We start from the raw sequence: 21,690 nt of genomic DNA on the forward strand, positions 1-21,690 counted from the left end.
TTTTATTATGTTTAACCATGAGCAAATTTGCGCGTAGTAAACAGCATCAAAATACATTTAAAATGTATTTTTAACTACTACGACTCTGATATTCCAAAACAATTATTTTGTATCATCATGAACTACTTCTTGATTGCATGTTTATAGGCACAATAAATAACACACATTCTTTGTCAAACAAAATTATCTTCGGAAAGATCTCCGTAATGACCCCAATGCAGTTTCGATCTACATGTTTTTATTGTGACTGGTATTGTTAAAAACACTGTTAATTACTGACATAAAAAAAATAATCAATCCAGGTTTTGGCGTCATATTATATTGTCAAAACATTGCAATAATGTTGATTTTACGAGCCATTTACATTTTATACGATGAGGTCTGCTTTTTGCAAATTTAGATCCAGGTAACTCTTGTTTTTAAGTCACCCACGTTTTTCTTCGTTTATAGAGATACAAAAATTTACGGTTTTATTTCTGTTTTTGGGGTTAATGCTCAGGTATCTTTTCTAACATTTGAGCTTTACAGTGTAAATAAAAGTTAATGTTTCCTTTAAAAACTATTTTTAAGAAATGCATTGATGTGGATATAAAGAACTTCAATATACTTTTCTGAAAAACACAAAAACGACTTTGATCAACTTAATTTGATACAAATGTTGCAGTCTGGCAATGTCGTAATACCTACTCAATCTACAGTGTGTCCCAAATTGGTTCTACATGTATTGGGATCTCTGTAACCGTAAGAGCTACAGAGTCGGTTAAATGGGAAAAGTTCTAGAGAATTTTATGTGAAACTTATTTCCGGTTTTCAAATTAAATTACATTTCTCCGTTTTCCGGAAAATTAGGAAAACGTCAGAGACTGCATTTTAAACACTCTTTAACAAAGCCAAAGAGAGTTTTGAAACTAAGACATTATTAAGGACTGAAGAAGGTCTGTGAGAATGGATGACAATCCTCTTTCAGTTTTATAGTATCCTAGTTTGTTGCTTCATTTTTTTTTATTAAAAAGGAGGATTATTCTTCCCTCTTCAATACATCATACTTCCTTTCCAGAACTTTAGCACTTTTTAAATAACAATTTTTTATAATTTTGAGAATACAATTCTATTGTTACTACTAAATTACAACTAAATTTCGTTACTAAATTATAGTAACTCTTTCTTATTTGGTTTTTCCATTTTATGATCACGAAAGACGAATCTTTCACTTTTTCAAATTGATTCTCTTTAGAGGGCTTACATAAGAACCAGAGATTCCGAAGAAATGACAAATCAGATTAATCTGACAATGACGAAATATCCAGAGCTTGATCGTGAGGCAATACGAGTACGTATGGACATTGTCAGAGAAAAAGCTAGTGAACTTAGGGAGTACAACAGTGAAATATTCGAGATGGCTGCTGACAGTAGTGAACAAGATTTAAGTATAGAAATAGACAGTTGTGATGATTACATTCGGCGTGAGAAAGAATTAGCTATTCGGTGTGATAATTTGCTGCAGATACGACAACATACAGATGACAATGTCAATGTTACTCAAATATCAGGTTCAATGTTGCAAGTAATAGAAATTTTCAAACCCACAATCCAGTTTAAGAAGTTTGACTTTACGATCAAAGACTGGGTGTCTTTTTGGGCCCAGTTTAGGAAAATTGATGAAAATCAAGAAATTGATTTAGCTGATAAGGTTGAGTACCTGATTCAAGCCACAGTATCTGGAAGTCGAGCCCGAAATATAGTTGAGAGTTTTCCTGCTATAAGAGAGAATTTACAGCAGAATAATTGAAAGTTTAAAGTCACATTTTGGAAAAGAACACCTCAGATTGAAATGTACATAAGGGAGGTATTACGTCTCGTATTAAGCAACGTATAACTTCAAACATTGAAACTCAACTAAGATTCTAGACACCTTGGGAATAGTTTTAGAAAAATACTCAGCCATTCTCTTTCCATTGATAGGGTCATGTATACCAGAGGAGTTGCTCAGAGTGTGGCATTGTGCTTCAATGAATCAATGTTTTGACGCAAAAGAAGGGGCAACAGCTGATGGTAAACTAGAGGGTAAATCTTTGGATGTTCGAATGAAGAGCCTGGTGCAGTTTCTTCAGGGAGAGGTTGAGAATGAGCAGAGGGTGTCACTTGAAGCAGAGGGTTTTGATTTGACGAGACAAAATAGGCCTGATATATAGAGTACTGACTTTTGAAAGGCAAAAATGGTGGTAATATAGCAACAGCTGCAGGGTTACTGAAGAGTTCTGGTGCAAAATGCGTTTTTTGTAGTAGACTTCATATAGACCGCCCAGTGTCAAAAAGTTAGTTCTATGACTTTGACTTAATAAGAAGAGGATTTTGTCTGACAAGAAGGCATGTTTCTGCTGTTTGAAGGTTGGTCATACATCAACTCGATGCAGAGGGTACATAAAGTGTTTAATTTGTCAAAGACGCCATACAAGTTTAATGAGATCTTAAAATCCACTGGAGAAAAGGTTGGTCTTACTATGAAAGGAAAAGAGGATCTCATTCATTGTTTGTTTGGAGGAACTACAGTGGAAGAATCTCATCAATGTTTTGAAGTAAACTTGATTCATGGTGATTTTTATTGTCGATTTGATGCCCTTGACTAAACTAAAATTTCCAATACTGTGACACCATTTTTCAATGGATTATGGACAAATGAACTGAGAAGTTTGGGTATAGAAATATGCAATAATATTGATGCTGCGCCCATTGAAGTGTTGATCGGTTGACATTAATGGGCAAGGTGCCAACAGAACAGAGTGATCAATCCTTAAGCATGTTCACTATTAATCTTTTGGTAAAATAGTGCGGTAAAAAAGATTATAGTAGTGTGGCAGATCCACCAGACATACTAAGATAACTTATTCGGCAATTAATCTTTGGGATACACTTTAGTGGCCAAATAGTTAGTTTACAGACACCTAATCATAATCTATTATTGCTGACTTCTTGTTTCTTATATCCATTTTATGGTCACGAAATACTACTACCTTCTGCTTTTTCAAACAGATTGCCTTTGAAGGTCTTAATTAACAGCCACGGATACCAAAGGATTGACAAATCAAACTCATCTGACAATAACAAGACATCTTTTTGAGTCATCTTTTAAACTAGCAATGAAAAAGAGATACAACTTATTCAACTATTATATTATACACTTTAGAGGCCAAATAGTTATTAGCTGTTTTATGAGCCGATGGAAAAACCGTCCCTTAGTGTTTTTAAAGATAAGGAAATAGGACTGGAGGAGTTGCTCTAGTTAAGTTATAAGGTTCCTAAATAACTCTTTGAAACAATAACTCTTAAATCAAATTGACATATACGTTTAACAGCAATGGTCCCACCTTTTTTAAGCTTATGGCGACTTAAGAGAGAAGGTTTATATAAGATATCAAGCATAACAACTATCACCATAATTAAAAATTCAATGTCAAGAACAATTAAATATATGACAAAAATCAAAGTAATCCGGGATGACGTAACAATGTAATAACAAAAGTAAATGTTAAGTTTGGTTATTTTTTAAAAATATTACAATTTTACTGTTAAGTTGTAATTAAAAAAGTTTTTACATCTAAAATGTCATTTAGTAAAAACTGCATTCTGAAATCTGAATTCTGCCTGTTGAATGATTGGATGACAAGTGAGTAATGTTTTCTCACACCTAATAAGTTTCCACCTTTTCCTACATTTTCAAATTGCACCTAGTAACAAATTTTCCATGAAATTACGGCGATTATAAACAATAAAACTAGTACACAAAAAGCTTTTCGTCATCTATTGTGTGGTAATAGTCGATTTGTTCTGTATGTTACTATTATACTGGTCGACAGTTCGAAAAGTCCCTCATAACAGGAAACCATTTAACGCGAAAACGTATCAAATTATCAACACAAACAACTTCCAGTCAACTAAAGACAAACTAAAAACTCATAATTTTCACGTTTTATTAGAATCTTTGGTCGAATTGAAGCACAAAGTGAGATTATTTCTTTAGCGCTAAGCACTCGATCTAAGACAACAACAGACATGGGGCCCGATGATAAACACTTAAATTGAAAACACATGTCGATCGGCCTGAACTTGTTTACGTATACACTTAATACGTTGCAGATAATGAAATTGGTAAATTTTCACAACAACAAAATGCTGTTATTTGGTTTATAAACAAATTCGATTAGTAGTCGAACACACGACCTCAAAAAGTTGCAGTAAACAGTCAATGATTCTGCACTCTCTTGATTTATTTTATTAAGACGTTAAAAATTAAAATAAGTGAAATTGAGTACAGAAATCTATTTGAAGCGATCACTTATGAAATCAATCTACTTTTTAAGGAAAACTCCTGGTTTAGTCGATTTAGGGTTGATTTTAGTCATTTTAGTTAGAATCATTGGTAAATTTTTTGGTGTAATTTAAACCTTACACCTAGGTTTTTTCGAACTTCCCGTTTCCGAGATACTGGAGGTTAAAAGAATTTCGAAAACTTCACCATAACTTTTGAAAATCATTAAAAATGCGTTAGAAATTGTAGTTTTAATTTTAGAAAAATCATATTTACCTTGAAACCCTTCACTGTCACCCAACAGGATTTACCATTGTAACAAACTGTAATGAGTACAGTCCGGATTAAAAAGCACTAAAACCATGAAAAAAAGCGCCTAAAAATCAAAATAATTTTTCTCAAAAAAGCATAAAAATCTGTACAAAAGCTTTAAAAAAAGCACAAAACTCTTTCAGAGATATTCTTATTATTTTTTTATGCTTTCAAACTGCTTTAGAAGCATACGGAAGATTTTAGACTGTTTTGAAAACTTTTTGAGAGCATTTGAAACGTTTTTGGACTGTTTAAGAAGCATATTAAAAGTTCTGGAATGCTTTAGAGGCATTTGGAAACTATTACACGATTCTAGAATTTTTTGGAAGCTTCTAGACTGTTTTGATATCTTCTGGGAGCTTATAGACTGGTTGAAAGACATTTGAAATCTTTTAGACTGTTCTAAATGCTTTTGAAAGCTTCTAGACTGTTTTCAAAGACTTCCGACTGCTTTAAAAGAATTTCGGAGTTTCTGTACTGTTTTGAAATCTTTTTAAACTACTTTAGGAGCATTGAAGGTTCTGGACTGATTTTAAGACATGTGAATTTGAACTTTTAGAAGCTTTTAAACTGCTTAAGCACACGGAACCTGCTAATTTTTTAGTTTTTGAACCAATTTTCATGATTTTGATCAATTTTCATAATTTTGCTAATTTTTTAGTTTTTGAACCAATTTTCATGATTTTGATCAATTTTCATAATTTTGCTCATTTTTTAGTTTTTGAACCAATTTTCATGATTTTCCTCATTTTTTAGTTTTTGAACCAATTTTCGTGATTTTGATCAATTTTCATAATTTTGCTCATTTTTTAGTTTTTAAACCAATTTTCATGATTTTGCTCATTTTTTAGTTTTTGAACCAATTTTCATGTTTTGATCAATATTCATAATTTTGCTAATTTTTTAGTTTTTGAACCAATTTTGCATGCGCAAAACAAAGACAGAAAACCTAATATAATATCTAAAGTAGGCGAAAACTTCGAGGCAATGTTGCCAGATGCTTATCTGAATTCATCCACTGGATTGGTTACATAATTTAAAAAAAAATGAAAAAATGTCCAAATTGCTGGTTCAAATTGGTGAACAAACATGCCAAATTTTATTTCAGTTTTTTTTTGTCTAGGAATTAAAATAAGAAAACTGTTTGTTGGAGCACATATTTCAGGGCGCGCTAGCTCCGCCAGGGGCTCTTCTCAACCATAGGTTATATGACACTTTGGCGTTTAATTTTTATGTACTTTCCACTCTTTAAGTATCCTAAACCTCTAAATGAGGAGATGGATAGACGATTTTAAAGCCGCAGCGGGCAGAAACTGGACACAAAAAGCCCAGGACAGAGATGATTGGAAGAGACTTGAAGAGACCTATCTCCAGCAGTGGAGAAACTACGGTTTATGAAGAAGAAGAAGAAGGTTGGACCAGCCTGCATAGTTTATAAATTTTGCAAAAAAAATCTTATAAATCTTCATTTATCCCGCCAGTATTCTCTTTTTGTGTTTGCAATTAGTTGTCTACAATTGGCTATTGGCTACTAAGAACAATAAATGTATTATTCTTCCCACAATAGTTAAAATAGGTACATGAAAACTAATTTTATAGTTCCAATGGATGTACCTGTAACATATCCATTGTATGATTGTTTATGAACATCTGTGGGACATCTAATTTTAAATGAGGTTTTTTGTATGTCCAATGTACAAAATTAGTAATGCGAATTGCTAATATTCCGTTGTTCATTGGACACTAGTAAATACAATGTTAGCTGTCCTTTGGACACCCAATGGATGTAGATGTGCTGCCTCTGGGTAAATAAAATTTCAAGTTCCAATATCCAGTATACCAGAAACGAATCGTTTACCAAAAAAAAAACTATACACAACGATAGTATTGATAGTACGTTAGTACATTGTATTTATGAAAGAAAGTCTCATGTCAGGTAAATTTGATTTAATTTTGAGTAGTAAAGGATAAGATAATAATAATAAATAGCTAAGAAATTTCAATAAAGTATTTATGTCTTGATTATGACAAATATATTTATTTGTATGTAGTATCCGGTAAGATTATTTTTTTAAATTTGAACCAAATGTAGATATTTTAATCGATGATTGATTTCTGATGTTTGGTTTTTTACTAAAATAATCGTAATAACCTAGAAATCGGTACCTACTTAACAAACCGGGTTATTTACCAAAGTTAAAATGCCACCATACTTTATCAAACCATAATACATAATGAAGTAGAAAATAATATAAAAATTAATGAAACCAAAAAGTGGGTAAACAACCACGTTGTATGCTACAAATTACTTATATCATTTTTCTTTTCCAGGTTAAGCTATATGTACCATAGAAAAAAACCCATTCAAGATGTATCAACAACCAAACCATTTGTAGAGAAAGGTTCACTCACATGCCTTATAAACGATTTGTGCTTTTATCGCACCTTTTTATACATTTTATATTATACATAAATACAAATATTGTATATATTTACCTGCGTACTAGTGTCTTAGCTTTAATACTTTAGTTTTTTTTTTGTATATGGAGGTTTTATTATACTTTATAAGCTTTTTATATAAGAATTATTGTAATTCGTTTGCATTACGTGTATACGCGTTATCATTGTGCCAAATTTCGCAATCTTCAAAACGAGCTTAAATTCCTGTGTAAAATAGAGCACATCCTGTATACTAATAATACTAATAATTTATAGGTGCATAATGTGGAAACAGTAAACTTCATTGTCATATACGACATTACCACAAAATGGCTAATCAATATACTGATGATGACCTTAAAAGCCAACCCTGGTCTCACACGCATGTAGGTTCTGATTAGATTAATTATCGAGGAACCAATTTGATATTGGTATAGGACAGGGCAAAAATTATTTATTGATTATTGGTATTAAAGTAGCGTACAGGTGAAAGATATATGCGTTACCACTACTGTATAATTAATATTAGAGTAGAAATACCCGCATAATTATGCAAACAACTGTGTTAATTTAATAACAGCAAATTTTATTTACATAAAATGTTTAACTGATTATAAACTGCATAACCACAGTGATAAATACGTAGCAAAGCAGCAATCACGAGCGTTGTGTACAATTCCGCATTTTATAATAAATATACTCTGTTTTGTTCTTTTTGTTTTATTTTTAGCAATTACTCAAAAAAAGTAATTGAATTACAATTACCAACTACTCTAAAATTGTTGATTGTATGTTTTCAATTATAATTTGCAAGTACATAGTTGAATTCCAATTACTAGTAGTCGCTGATCTACTACAAAAATTACAGTTAAAACCTCTAAATACTACTAAAAATCTCTTGTTTAAATCATGTGAGAATTATCTTAATACTACTAGAAATCTCTTAGAAGCTGCCAGAACCCTCTAAAAGTATTCCATTTTGGTAGTGTCTGCTGAACAGCTTGCCTAAATACTACTAAAAATCTTCCAGATGATTTCTACAAGTGTCTTTAAAGATCCAGGAAGATTAAGTTCTAGAATCATTTTGGATTTGCCAGTAGCTACTAAATTTTTGATATTTTCCAAAGGTTTTTAAAGTTAGTTTGGTAATGCCAGAAATTCCTAAATACTGCTAAAAACCTTCCACAAACTGCCAGTAAACGTTCCAAGATTTCTAAAAGAAAAACCTCTGTAAGTACTGCTAGAAATCCCCTAAAAGCTGCAAGAATTATCTAAGAATTTTCCTAAATTACCAAAGACTATATATTTTAGAATAATTTTGGTATTGCCAGAAGCTTCTACAGGTGGTCTGTCAACATTTCTCAAATTTTCAGACATTTCTAGAAGTAATTTGATCAAAATTATAGACAACAACGACAACGAAAGCACCTGTATTGTTTTGGTTGGCACCAACTGATGGTACCAAAAACCAATGAACTTGATAAATATAATAAAAATAATTTAAGACATTAGGAACTTAAATTTAAACCAAAAATAAACCGTATTCCTTTGAGTCACCTACTACAAACATACCTAACCTCAGAAACAAGTAGTTAAATTACTTTAAATGTACTTAATTTTCTTATTTGAAAAGTGGTTGAATTACTTTGAAAATAATTCAATTACTTCAAAGTAATTCGACAACTGAAAAAACTGTAAAATCATTTACAATTGTTGTTTTTTAAATGGAATTCAATATTAGTAGTTTAATTATTTGAAAGTAAATTGGATTCCATTTTTCAAATACAGCAATCCAACTACTGACAGCTCTTGTGTTATTGCGTTTTGCATTTAAAACCACAAAAAAGGTACTTACCTTACTGTATTGTCCTAAAACGTACTTTAGAATTTCAGGGGGCGCCACATACAGGAGGGGTTCTAGTGCTGAAGTGATTAAGCAATTTTGAAGACATAATTTGAGGGCGGTTTGACATTTGTCTTTGAGGTCCGTCGAAGACTTCGGAGAGTTGAAGAGTTCAACCAATCTAAATACGATTCAAAATCTACATTATGGTTTTAATAAACATGTAAATTATAAAAACGGCTTATAAGCCCGGATAACTTTCTTATTCAGTAAACGTAAAAACGACAGTAATTCGTAGGTGACCAGTTTTGGCAGAAACTAACTGTCTTCAGACCAATGTCGCAGACGTCGCAGTATTTGAATGAACTCTAAATGGGGCAAGATAGCAAACTGAAACACTCAGAATATAAGTAAGTAGAAAGTAAGAAGAAAAGTAAGTTTTACGAGGTACTTAGTTTCACAATGAGCGATTTATCGATATAAATTCTCATTAAATTCATAAATTATGTCATCACTGATGTGTAGTTGCCAGATTTCGCAAAACAACATTAAACTCTATCCAAATAGGCATGTTAACCAAAACTTGATTTATTTTACCTGGGAAAAATGTTAGCATTGGCAACAGCGGATGAATGTTCTGGGCTATGACGTCCAATTTGAGCTACAGTCCATGCGCTTGCAGTCAGCAAATTATCATCTCGGGACTCGTTCAGGATTCTAGCTAAAAGTTGAATAGTGTGACAACCTAGGACAGTCATTGCCAATTGGGGTGATTGTCCTGAAATTAACTTTTTTTGCAAAAATCCGCATATTAAGCATTTTGAAAGGTTTGACCTGCTATGAAGCCCACAGCAGTTACGCACGGTACTCGAGCATCAGAAGCAGGATCAGGTTCTTTTGCCGGGCATTGAAACAGAACCTCCAAAAGTGAACCTAAAACCACATATATAAATCATTTTAAGGACTAAAATTAGTTTTACTTAATGCTTACCAATAGCTCCGGTATTCACAACCAACTGGGTCAGCTCAAGTGATTGTTTAACAATATCCCTGATGAGGCCGGCTGCGTTCCTGCCCACTCCTGGACAGGGATGAGTGAGGTGTTGGGACACAAAAGGAAAAATGTCAGCTTCGACTACTACTTCGGCTAGTTCTAATGAATGTTTTGCCACAGCACCTAATCAAAAAATATATTATTTTTCTGAAATTCATGTGTCATTATTTTCTCTTACTCAAAGCAGCTAAGCACTGTCGTTTCAATCTAGGATCACTGTTTCTTAGATTTTTTCCCAAATATGGTACAATTCCAGCGTCAACAACGCTCATAGCTAATTCTTCGCTGTGCTTGGCAATATCAGTGACGGCGCTGGTAGCAATTTGTTTAAGACCCAATTCTGGTTGTTGAAGGGAAAGCATTAGTAAGGGTAGAACGCCCCCATTAACGCACTCTTGAGCTAGTTTAGCGTTATGTCTGGCAATGTAACCAACGCACCAGGCTGCTGACTCTTTCACCTGGAGAATTTGTTGTTTATAATCAAGAAATTAACGAAAGAGTGTATTAACTTACGTTTGAATCAAAATCATCTAGGCAATATGCCAAAGTTTGTAAACCTCCATTTTTAACCACAGTTTCAGCGATTTTGTCGTTGTGTTTACAAATAGAGCGCAACACAAATAGGACCGCTGTTTTTTGATATTTCTATATCATTTAATATAAAACTTAAGTTATACTTTCTGGTTAAACTAATAGTAAATACGTACGTTACCAGTTCCGGCGTTACGAAGCAAAAGGTTCAACAATCCTGCATCCAAAAGCTGCTCTGCCATTACCGCATCACTATGCACCAATCTTCCCAACGCGATTGAGGCACACTGCTTAATTTGAGGACAAACGTCCACTATCAATGGTTTGAGTAGTTCTAAAAAAGGTTTTAAAACCAAAGTAACATAGTTAACAATCCTAAAGCAGGACCTTACCTAAAACGTTAGCACTTTTCATAATTTCTACATTTTGAGGTCTGGTCGCCAAGTCGCTTACCGCCTGTACAAAAGTCAGTCTTGATTTTTGGTAATTATCAAAAACTTGTAAAATAGATCGACTAGTCATTATAGGACTTTCGGACTTCCATTGAGTGAAACCAATAAAAATGTCAAAGTGACAACATACAGGGAGACAGAAATAGCTTCATTCTGTAACAGGTTAAAGAAGTTGTATTTTTAATAAAGTTTAACAAAACCCATATTTTACGAAAGAAAATGTTGTATTATGGTTATCTACCAATTAAAAGTAAATCTTTAATGTAGTTGAATACGACGGTGCAAATGCCGCTTAGATGCGCCAATTATCTCATTAGAATGCATGATAAGTTTGATAATAACAATAACAAGTTTTATAGTTGTTTTCCCTGTCAAGGACAATTTTCATTTAACCATGAAGTAATTTTCCGGTAAATTTTGAAAAATAGAAATTTTCCGCCCCAAAAATTACCGTTTTTACATCTCTACGACTTTCATCGAAACTTTCAATGTGTATTGTTGGTTGTCTGTCCTTAAACCAGAATGCCACGTGACAGTCACTCAAAGAAAGCAAACACGAAACACGTGACTCTGCTTAAAAATATTTCGCGCAGTGAGCAGGAACACAGTTGTCATTGATCTAAATAAATGACATTTGACTATAACCTAAAAAAGTTATTCCAGATTCTTTAAACTTTATTTTTGAATACTTAGTTCAATTTTTTATTTAATAATTATCGATTTTCTAATCTAAAATGTCCATAAGCGCAAGAATAATGTTAAACCCACACAGACTGCATAGACTCGCAGGCACTAAGGTTTTTGTTAATTCAAATTCAGATTAGTTTTACCACTAATTTGTTATAGACTTTCAGTACAAAAGCTGCTACACCAGGCATACCAAAAAACCTTCTTGAAGATTTAATCACAGCCCACAATCAAAAAGAAAATGGTGCTGTATATGATAAACGTCCAATCAAAATCAGACTTGAAGCAGGTAAGTCCAGCTACTCAACTATAATCCATTATTGCACCGAATACTTCCTAGGTAAAAAGTATTCATGGTGTTTGTGTGGAAGGAGTCACAGTCAACCATTTTGTGATGGCACTCATAGAAATGAGCAATTGAAAATTAAGCAGAAGTAAGATATTTGGAGATGTTAAGGTAATTGTTTGATTGAATTGTTTTGTTGTAGACCTGTTAAATTTATGGTAGAAGAAACCAAAGAATATTGGCTGTGTAACTGTAAGCACACATCACACAGACCATTTTGTGATGGTACACATAAGACATCAATAGTTCAGGAGGCTTCTTCGCTTATTAGACAGTAAAGGTATTGAAGTCACACTCACAGACTCAGACAAGTAAAATAATTGTAGAGGAACTACTCTAAATAGTGAAATAAAGCTCCTTTTTATTTTTTATGTTAATAACTTATCTACTTAACAAAAAAATATAGGTACATAACAGCAATGCTGTAGTATATAAATCACATTTCCTACATCATGTGTCTTAACATTATAACAATCTGCTAGGTGTCCTTACTGCTTCCTATATCTTCCCTAACTTTCTCCTTGACTGATGCATTCTTCAATTCATGGTCTAACCTCTCTTTTGCTCTTACTATTTTTGATTGCAGGTACAAAGAAGTTTTCTCATTGGCTTTGAAGAGAGAGTTATATCTAAAAAATTAGAACATTTCAGAGAGGAAACACTTGAGAGAAACTCAACTCACCTTTCGTCAATCTCCTCTTTTGATAATTTGGAAACATTTAAAATTTGTTTAGCCTCATCTAATGTAAGTCCCAACTTTTGGTTGGCTACTCGTTCGCCCCGCGTTTTTCCCTGGCCTAATCGCTGCGCGGCCTGTTGTGACGCTTCAATTTCCTGTTTTAGCGCCCTGGCAAAAGCCTTTCCTATCACTTGCGATCCTGCTATAATTAATTGGGCTACATATCTTGCCATTTTTTCATGAAATTATCATTGAACTTGGGGTTCTTCAATTATTTTATGCAACACATAACCTTAAATTTTCTTAATCAATCAATAATTGACAATTGTTGTCGCCTGTCAAAGCAAATATAAAACTGACGTTTTTTTGAGAAATGAGCAGTGATTAGTTAGAGTAGTTCAGAGCACGTGACCAGTAGCATGAGATTATTAGTATTAGGGAGAATTTGCTATGCATTAGTCACGTGACCACTGACCGAATAACAGATTAAACAGTCCTGTTTCTTGACTAATGACTTGACATACGTATGACATTCATATGTCACAAATACATCTTTGCACTTTGCAGTCTTATTTGTGTTATTGTTAATTTTTAGGAAAACTTAAAGTAAAGTACTGTTTTTCTTTTATCATAAACTTATAATATTAATATATGTACAGATTATAATCATTTAGAAACACAAATATTATCCAGCACCACATTTAGAAAATTTTTATACACCAAAATCCTTCCTTGCCTAACTGGTAAAAGTGGTAAGTAGAACAGTTTTTTTGATTACAATCCAGAAATAATTGGTTTATTTCCCAATGTAAGATTACCAAGTAGATTAGAAAGTATGTTAACGTTTTATACTATTTTGAAAAACTTTACTGAAAGTTAAGCAGAAAACCATTGTTGCCAAACTCAGAAACCTTCCCTGCTACAGCTACATTGTCTGGATAATTGTCCTTAATACTCAATGTTATCATTGTATTGCATATCATTTCTATTAATATAAAAAATGTATGTTATGTTTTTATAATTTACACTTACATTTTGACCTAGGTCAACAATAAGCAATGACCAAGTTACTAATCCATCAATAATGCTGTGTTTATCATGTTAGTAGTAGAAAATAGTATATTATTATTAACTAAGGTTTAGACAGAAGCTTTTATTGACTGTATGTCAAGATTAAATCCAGAAGAGCAAAGGGACAAAGCCATCAATAAAAGCTGTCTAAACCGTGGATAATATAACATTTTATCTACTATTAACCATATTTTTGATGGTCCATTTATTCAAAATTACAGAACTAGTCTAAGCAAGTCTTGTCCAAGATATTAGTTAGCCTATCTGATCTGTCATCATTGGAAAAGTCCAGTCAAACCCATTTAAGATCTCCTGAAACCAGTTTTTTTTCCATGTCACTTAGTTGATTGAATCAATGATTATGTTGTCTTCTGACAAAAGATGAAAGGAAATACACCCAGTTTTCAGTTGTTTGTACATATTCTGATGAAAGCTCTCAAAAAGTATGCTTCACTTGGAGTTTCTCAACTTTTAATGCTTGTTATTATAAACTTTAACTGATGTAAAGCTGAGTTTGGCAAGATCTTGGAGTAGGAATGAATAACAATAGTTCATACTTCCTTTTTTGCACTCTTCTCACACACTCTTCTTTTTTGCTTTTGTTGTTTCTTTTTTATAGTTTATTTCATTGTTATTGTATTTAGCTTAGGTTGTGGGCGTCCAGTAAGTTCTTTCACCAAATTCTAGCAAGTTTTATAATATTTGTGAGAATTTGCTGAAAATTTTCTTTTCTTATTTTTTTTCTGTACTGTAGTGGAAGAACCACAAGAAAGGATATGAGCTATAGTATAGAAAACTACAAATGACACAAGTTAGAAACAAAAATTTGATTCAGTAGTATGACTACATAGATTAGGGTCTACCTAAAATATTGTTGTAAATTCAGTTTCTCTCTAAATATTTTCATTTTCAAGATATTGAACATTAAACAATGTAATACTTGGAAGGCTGTACCAGACAAACAGTTGACAATAGAGCAAGTAGTTCTGTATTTTTTTGAAAATTTATATATGCCATTATTAATTCTTCTAAAATTAAGACGAAAGGTTTGCAGACCACATTTATGGACTACCGTTTTGAATTATTTATTTTTGATTTAGAGCAAAATGCCGCAAACAGTAGAACAAACCCCAGGCTCTCAACGCCTAACCAATGATGATTTCCGTAAACTTCTCATGACCCCACGTTCAACGCCTGCAAATGCGCCAGCCGCTCCTGGATCAATTAAGGAGGCAATGCAGAACAGCTCCAGCATGCCTCCGCCTAAAGATGAGGACAAAAGTGAAGCACGGAAAAAGAGGAAGAGTTTGTATGCTAAGCTTAAAAAGCAGGTATGAAATATTTTTTACAAACCCATTTTTTTTTAAGGATTTTTATTGTTCTTTGTATTTTTGACAAATCATTTTAAAGGTAAAAGGGGAAAACGTTTGTTTTTAATCTACTCCAGAAAAACTCGTTTTAATGTTTGTCGTATTTCTTGTTTGATTGCAATATTGCAAAACTTTGCTTCATCAACTTGGTTTTTTTTTTTTTTTTTTTCTTTCTCCATGGGTCTGTCGGCTGTCCGCTCCAGATAGCACGTAAGCCTAATGGCTTATTGTACTGTCCCCATGTTTGTGGTACTTTAGTTACACCAGTCCATTATCCCTGTTTCCCGTACGAGGTGAAGAAGGTCCTTGCTTGGTGCTCTTTGTATCTCTTTCAGTACTAACTTAGTTTTCCCGAAGATTGTTTGTCGCCTTTGACCAAGTGCTTTACATTCACATATGATGTGTTCAAACGTTTCGATTTCCTCCCCGCATAGTCTGCAGTCCAGGTTATCATCGAATAGTTTCATGGTGGACAGGTGTTGTCTCACAGGTCCATGCCCTGTGAGAAGCGCTGTTAGGTCTTTCAGTTCTTTCCTGCTGTACTTTAGCAGTTCTTGAGCCTTATTTTTATTTGGTCCTGCAATAGCTTGCTTCCCATGCTTATTTCCTGGGTACGTCTTCCAGCGTTCCAGGTGTTTTGTGTTGATCCATTCTCCAGTGACCCGTCTTGTTGAGCATCTAGGTATGCCTACAGATGGTTCTGGTCCAATCATGTTTGCATTTGAGCCTTGCCTGGCAAGTTCATCTGCTTTTTCATTTCCAGGAATGCCTGAGTGACCTGGTACCCATACAAGTTTTACCCTGTTATGCTCTGCCAGTTCCGTAATTCTCTGTAGACACTCATCTACCAGTCTTGACGATGTTTTGCACGTAAGCAGTGCTTTCAAGGCCGCCTGGCTATCAGTTATTATTAGAATTTGCTTATTTTTGTAAGTCCTTCTAATGTTTTCTTCTATGCACCATAACAGAGCATATATTTCCGTTTGAAAAACTGTGGCGTGTTTTCCTAGTGGTATGCTGATGCTTACCTTAGGTCTCTCGCCATAAACTCCTGCACCACTTCCCCTTTCCTGTTTAGATCCATCTGTGAACCATATTAGACAGTCCTGGGTCAGTTTTTTCGCATTATTTACCCAGAATTTTTGATCCAGTATTACCTCAAATTTCCTCTGAATGTGATATTTAGGACACATGTAATCCGATCTCATTTCAAGAATTGGATCCCTTACTGTGTTCCAAATTGATGTTGTACCTGTCGTTGTTATGTTCCCCGGCAGGTCAATCAAGTCCCGGAGCCTTTGGTAAGCACATCTTGCCTCCCCTAAAATTATTAGGTCCAGTGGAGGCAGGTCTAATATAGCTTCCATGCTCGCAGTAGGAGTGGTTTTTATTGCACCAGTTATGCCTAGACAGGCCATTCGTTGAATCCTCTCTAGTTTGTGTATCGCAGTGTTTTGCATGACTTTTGGCCACCAGCTTACAGCTGCGTAAGTTATTGCTGGTCTGATCACCCTGGTGTACACCCAGTGCACCATACCAGGTCTGAGACCCCATGTTTTTCCATACATTCGTCTAACCATTGCAAATGTGGTTACCGATTTGTTTATGACCTTTTCCAGATGCTGGTTCCAGGTTAGTTTTGAGTCTAGGATGACTCCTAAATACTTAACCTCTCCCTTGAATGTTAACTCTTCACCATGAAGATAAATTGGTCCAATTCCATCCAATTTTTTCCTTCTGGTAAATGAGACGATGGTGGCTTTTGTGGGGCTTATATTCAGCCCTTCACTTGCAGTCCATCTTGCTACAGTATTTAGGGCCATCTGCATCCTTTCCCGTACTGTACTTGTGAACTTCCCTTTCACCATGATAACTATGTCGTCGGCATATCCATTAACATGGAAGCCTTCCCTGCTCAGCTTATTGAGCAGTCCGTCAACGACAAGGTTCCATAGGATAGGCGATAGGTTACCACCCTGGGGACATCCTCCAGCTACTTGCACTGAAAGACTTTCACCCATGAGTGAAGAGTGTACCAATCTGTTTTTGAGCATGCCCTTGATCCACCTGCAGCAGGTGTCATCAAGTCCTCTTTCTTTGGCTGCCGTGATGATTGATTTAAAAGAGGTATTATCAAAAGCACCTTCTATATCCAAGAAGGCACCCAACTTGGTTTGCGATTTTGAGTTGTGAACTCCATACAGGGTGGCCTTAAAATATGCGGAAAAAATGTGTAGCATTCTTAGATCTTCTTCCTCCTCCTCCTCTTTCCATTATCCTCCAAAGGATGTAGTGACACCATTTATATTTAATTCAGCAGTTGATTCCATGCTTACCTGTGCGATCCTTTCGGCATCATGCAGTCTCATGTTTATTAAGGGTTTTGGTTTGGTCTACCCATCTAGTTGGAGATCTGCCTCTTGAGCATTTGCCTTCTACTTTCCCTTCTATGATTTGTCGTTCCATTGTTCCTGATCTTCTAGCTATATGCCCAAAGTACTGCAGATACATGCAGTTTATTCTGTTTAGCAGCCTTGAACATGGACCAATTTTTTGTAAGATAGATCTGTCTTTCCATATTTTATTTAGCTTGGTAGTCGCTGATCTTGCCATAGTCAGGCGATGCCGTATTTCGCTTTCACATTTCCCAGTGTTGGTAATCAAGGATCCAAGATAATTGAAATTGTTTACCACTTCATAGTTGTCTTGTCTATCAACTATTTGTATACTATTTTCGCTAATAACTGACAGTCTGCTCATAATTTCCGTTATTTCTGGTATTATTGTATGTGTATGCTTCATTTCTGATTATGGTAAATAATATGTTCTTTCCAACAGTTAGTTCTGGTTGCAGATGGTAATACAACTGTCAGTTATTTTTACTGCGCTTACATGAGTAATTTTAGTTTTGCTTACTCTTGGTAAAAAAAAATTGCATGGGTTGATAAAACAAAAAAAAAAAACAGAACATTTTAAAAAGCTCTTTTGTATCAATACTTTTAATTTAAACTTTGTAAATATCACAAAGTTGAAAGTTGAATTTCATCTGTGTCAGAACTCATCTTGATTGTAGCAGATATGTATAGTGTTGTTATATTTAAAAAAAGAAACCGGTAAATAACAATCAATAAACAGAAAACAAAGTCAAAAGGTTAGGTTTTTATTAATGAACTATCTATACTTGCACTAGGCTGAGAATCATTTGAACAGTTCCCTACGGTAATTTTATCGGTGACAGGGGTTGTTTGAAATAGGAATCATCAGTAACTTTTAGTTGATTCAATTTTGTGTTGAAAAAAGAAATTCACTCCTGTGCTCTTTGGTTCAAGAGCTAAAACATATTGGTTGTTGGAAAGAACGTACTGTGTAACATCTGCAGTAGTAAAAGTACATTTAACAAAATACTTTAACCAGAATTCTTGAATAACTGACTGCTTAAATTGACTACAGTTATGTGTAAAGCAGTTTTAGATTTACAATCATTGTCTTAAAAGTCTTCGTTTATTGTAGGAAGATAGTAAAATTGCGGAACTAGCAGAAAAATACCGCGACAGAGCTGGCGAAAGAAGAAAAGGCGTGAATCCAGACTATCAATCTGACGATCCGGTAGCTACGGCTCAAGCCTACCGGGCTGTGGCCCCAGACTTAAAATCTGGTAAATATTTACCACAAAATTTAAAAAAAGTATACCTAATAGTATATTCATAGGTTTTGATGCGGCCGAGCGTAGACGACAAATGATCCAAGAGTCTAAGTTCTTGGGTGGTGACATGGAACACACTCACTTGGTGAAAGGTCTAGATTACGCACTTTTGCAAAAAGTTCGTAGTGAAATCCAGCAGAAGGAATATGAACAGGAACAGGTAAATGAAATCCTTATCAAGATTTGAGTGGGTAGTTTTAATGTGGTGGTGCAGGAGTTGGAAAGATTGGCTAGCGAGTCTGAGGAAAAGAAAAAAGAGAAGGAAAGAAAGGATTTACTGAAGAAGGAAGAAGATGAGATGAAGTTCAAAACGAAACTGGGCCGGTCAATTTATCATACTGTTCAGGTGTTAAAGTCCAGGCATATTGAACGTTCTGAAATGTTTGTGCCTGGCCGTATGGCTTATGTTATTGATCTTGGTAATTTCAAAATTATCACAATTTTGGGTTAGTGTAAGTGTTATCTTGTAGATGATGATGCGGAAACTGATATTCCAACTACTTTACTGCGTTCCGTGGCTGATGTGCCGTCATTCGAACTCACAACCACTGTAACTACAAATGACATTGTTATCAACAAGTTGACTCAAATTTTGAGCTACTTGCGACAAGGTAAGTATCCAGAAGGCGAACTCTCTAAGGAATAGCAGGGAAATTTCTTTGCTATCATAGAAAACCCTTCTCTATCCTAATATATGGTACTCTCTACGTTTCAATTGGCGAAGATCGGCACTCAACGTAGCTTTTCGGGTTGTGTAAAATAGAAAAACCAAACGAGGTCTTGCTATGATTTTATCTCTCTTGCGGCTATGAAATTTTGTATTTGTCAATCTTTCTTTTCTGTCGTCTTCTAAAATTCAAACGTTTTGTTTTTTAACCTTTATGCCCGTCAGTGTCAACATTGTGTCAATAAGGTTGTGTTGGGGACCAATTGATTGAATTTGCACCCCCCTTTCATTGTTTTTGAGTTTTTAGTTAAAGTGTTAATGCATCTATTAGTTATTGTTTTTGAAGTGTAAGCTGTTCATGATGGAATGGTTGTGTTATGGCTATATGGGTTCCATCAACACATCTTAAAGTCCCATCCTACTTTCTTCACAAAATGCATAAAAATTGGTAGCATGTTTACAAGCAACTGAAAAATATTAATGGTCTAACAAGAAAATAAGAAACTGAAGAGGCAGAACTACAATAAATAAAACCAACAACAAAAATGGCAACAAAACGGATTATTTTAGAATGTAAACTTTGAAATATATGATTAATTACTGAAAAAGAAAGTAAAAAACGTAGAATTATTCCAATTATTGTCATTGATACTTGTCATTAACCCCGAATACGACGAAACAAGTAAAATCCCTAGATTTATTACTAGAAATTAGTCAATGTTTTTAGGACCGATAAGTTCCCGTTTTCTGTTGACGGTGTCAGCCGAATGTGATAGAAAATAGCTTAGAGAGTACCAACAGTTAATAGAAAGAAATTATCTTTCTTGTCTATTTCTATGTGTTTTCTATTTCCTACATCGTTACAGAGTTCGCCAACAGTTAAGTTATTTCTGCTAGAAACAACAATGTTGGGGGTGTTTTACAGGGAATAGAAAGAAAAACAAACACAAGAGAACCCTTGAAGACTCTAAAGAGTATGACAAAGAAGAGGAGGTGGATACAGGCAAAAAACCTGCTAAACGAACCAATGTGGAAGACTCAATATACGGAGACATCGGGGATTACGTACCGTCTCGTAGCAGCCATAGAGAAAGGCGTAGGGATCATCACAGAGAGTCAAAGTCCTCAAAGCACAACGATTCCTACTTTGACAAACAGGATCACAGGTATTCCCTATCATTTACGTATAAACGAGACTGTATTAATTGTAATGTTCTTCAGGGAACCTGTGGACAATGTTGGACCATCATACAGAGTGAACAAATCAGCTGAAATTCTCAACAAACTGCAACAAGAACCAGAAGGTTACGCTGAATGTTATCCAGGTTTGGAGGAAATGAATGACGCTATAGACGACAGCGATGATGAAGTCGACTACTCTAAAATGGATTTGGGTAAATTATTTAGACAGTTTTAATGTTGTAGCCATGTTTTATTTGTTGTTTATAGGTAACAAAAAGGGCCCGATCGGTCGTTGGGACTTTGACACTGCTGAAGAGTATTCTGACTATATGAATCAGAAGGAAGCGTTGCCTAAGGCTGCGTTCCAATATGGGCTTAAAATGGCCGATGGTAGAAGGTAAAGTTTCATTTTTTTTGTGTCATTAGACTTATCTACAGAACGTTTGGGTTTTTAGGTCCAGGAAGCATAAGGATAAGAACGAGAAAGCTCATTTGGATCGTGAATGGCAGAAAATTCAAAATATTATCCATAAGAGATAAATATGTTATTTATGGGAGAGTAAATAGAAAGTTACGTTTGTTAGGTTACGTAGGTATTCTCTGTTCAGTCTTATAAAAACAAATGACGTAAAAAAAATAAATATCTATAATGTATTTGTGTTCAGTGACTTTTGACTGTTACGTCGCATCCTTTATCTCATTTCATTAGACAAAAAAACGTCAAAAAATGTTTTTTTTTCTAATTTTGGCATATAAAGTGACACTTTTCAAAACTGATTAGAGTGATTATTTCCTTCATTGTACCAGCAGCGGCAGCAGCCAATCAAATTCCGAGAACCTTTCTAGTTCCACCAATGGAAACCGTTTTATACTGATTAAATCCCTGGCTGCTAAAATTTAACAGTGATTAAACACCACCTACCTTTTTCGAATACGTTTTTTGAAGAAAATTTGTTTTTTAAACGAAACGGGATTTAGACACTTATAAAATTTAAGTTATCTTCTTCAATATTAACAATTAATAAATCACTGTAACGTAGTTTTCATT

General features: G+C 34.3%; 5 protein-coding genes across 6 annotated transcripts in view; 3 read left to right on the top strand and 2 right to left on the bottom strand.

Moving 5' to 3' along the window:
* The window catches only part of LOC145726260 (uncharacterized), an 8,154-nt gene extending 386 nt beyond the window's left edge, over nucleotides 1–7,768 (top strand). Inside the window, exon 2 of the mRNA XM_081975281.1 lies at nucleotides 6,950–7,768. The gene's annotated coding sequence lies outside the window, so the exon portion shown is untranslated. The remainder of the gene's footprint in view (nucleotides 1–6,949) is intronic.
* The window catches only part of LOC145726251 (uncharacterized), a 20,310-nt gene extending 9,225 nt beyond the window's left edge, over nucleotides 1–11,085 (bottom strand). The window contains exons 1-9 of one of the 2 annotated variants that reach the window (XM_081975265.1): nucleotides 10,878–11,085; nucleotides 10,662–10,819; nucleotides 10,468–10,599; nucleotides 10,133–10,412; nucleotides 9,892–10,077; nucleotides 9,735–9,833; nucleotides 9,498–9,678; nucleotides 8,913–9,081; nucleotides 7,918–8,270 (exon numbers count right to left, since the gene is read on the bottom strand). In XM_081975265.1, coding sequence (XP_081831391.1) covers nucleotides 8,229–8,270; nucleotides 8,913–9,081; nucleotides 9,498–9,678; nucleotides 9,735–9,833; nucleotides 9,892–10,077; nucleotides 10,133–10,412; nucleotides 10,468–10,599; nucleotides 10,662–10,819; nucleotides 10,878–11,007 — 1,377 coding nt within the window. In that variant the 5' untranslated portion in view covers nucleotides 11,008–11,085 and the 3' untranslated portion in view covers nucleotides 7,918–8,228. Of the gene's footprint in view, nucleotides 1–7,917; nucleotides 8,271–8,912; nucleotides 9,082–9,497; nucleotides 9,679–9,734; nucleotides 9,834–9,891; nucleotides 10,078–10,132; nucleotides 10,413–10,467; nucleotides 10,600–10,661; nucleotides 10,820–10,877 lie in introns of those variants that run through there. The other variant, XM_081975264.1, reaches the window with a different exon arrangement.
* Nucleotides 11,086–11,571: 486 nt separating this feature from the next.
* LOC145726258 (uncharacterized) lies at nucleotides 11,572–12,341 on the top strand. Its single transcript, XM_081975279.1, has 4 exons — nucleotides 11,572–11,734; nucleotides 11,784–11,913; nucleotides 11,965–12,058; nucleotides 12,113–12,341. Exons 1-4 carry the CDS (start codon nucleotides 11,672–11,674, stop codon nucleotides 12,246–12,248), a joined length of 423 nt encoding a protein of 140 aa, XP_081831405.1. The 5' UTR covers nucleotides 11,572–11,671; the 3' UTR covers nucleotides 12,249–12,341.
* LOC145726259 (mitochondrial import inner membrane translocase subunit TIM16-like) lies at nucleotides 12,312–12,975 on the bottom strand. The gene is made up of 2 exons (XM_081975280.1): nucleotides 12,653–12,975; nucleotides 12,312–12,599 (listed from the first exon to the last, which is right to left on the bottom strand). The coding sequence occupies exons 1-2, from the start codon at nucleotides 12,880–12,882 to the stop codon at nucleotides 12,449–12,451; spliced, it is 381 nt and encodes a 126-aa protein (XP_081831406.1). The 5' UTR covers nucleotides 12,883–12,975; the 3' UTR covers nucleotides 12,312–12,448.
* Nucleotides 12,976–13,195: 220 nt separating this feature from the next.
* On the top strand, nucleotides 13,196–21,296 carry beag (IC cytokine homolog beag). The gene is made up of 10 exons (XM_081975267.1): nucleotides 13,196–13,401; nucleotides 14,821–15,051; nucleotides 18,601–18,745; nucleotides 18,799–18,953; nucleotides 19,008–19,212; nucleotides 19,264–19,404; nucleotides 20,386–20,626; nucleotides 20,682–20,854; nucleotides 20,910–21,039; nucleotides 21,098–21,296. The coding sequence occupies exons 2-10, from the start codon at nucleotides 14,827–14,829 to the stop codon at nucleotides 21,180–21,182; spliced, it is 1,500 nt and encodes a 499-aa protein (XP_081831393.1). The 5' UTR covers nucleotides 13,196–13,401; nucleotides 14,821–14,826; the 3' UTR covers nucleotides 21,183–21,296.
* The last annotated feature ends 394 nt before the right edge of the window (nucleotides 21,297–21,690 follow it).

This window comes from Ips typographus, linkage group LG3, assembly GCF_016097725.1.
Source record: "Ips typographus isolate SLU linkage group LG3, UJ_Ityp_2.0, whole genome shotgun sequence".
Lineage (NCBI taxonomy): Eukaryota > Metazoa > Arthropoda > Insecta > Coleoptera > Curculionidae > Ips > Ips typographus.

Excerpts from the sequence above, each read along its gene's own strand:
- LOC145726258 (XM_081975279.1), top strand. The coding sequence starts at position 11,672 with ATGTCCATAAGCGCAAGAATAATGTTAAACCCACACAGACTGCATAGA. Across the intron at positions 11,914-11,964 it reads CAAAATCAGACTTGAAGCAG|GTAAAAAGTATTCATGGTGT; the intron begins GTAAGTCCAGCT and ends AATACTTCCTAG. Across the intron at positions 12,059-12,112 it reads CAATTGAAAATTAAGCAGAA|ACCTGTTAAATTTATGGTAG; the intron begins GTAAGATATTTG and ends GTTTTGTTGTAG.
- LOC145726259 (XM_081975280.1), bottom strand. The coding sequence starts at position 12,882 with ATGGCAAGATATGTAGCCCAATTAATTATAGCAGGATCGCAAGTGATA. Across the intron at positions 12,600-12,652 it reads AAAGAGGAGATTGACGAAAG|ATATAACTCTCTCTTCAAAG; the intron begins GTGAGTTGAGTT and ends CTAATTTTTTAG.
- beag (XM_081975267.1), top strand. The coding sequence starts at position 14,827 with ATGCCGCAAACAGTAGAACAAACCCCAGGCTCTCAACGCCTAACCAAT. Across the intron at positions 18,954-19,007 it reads AGGAATATGAACAGGAACAG|GAGTTGGAAAGATTGGCTAG; the intron begins GTAAATGAAATC and ends GTGGTGGTGCAG. Across the intron at positions 20,855-20,909 it reads CTACTCTAAAATGGATTTGG|GTAACAAAAAGGGCCCGATC; the intron begins GTAAATTATTTA and ends TGTTGTTTATAG.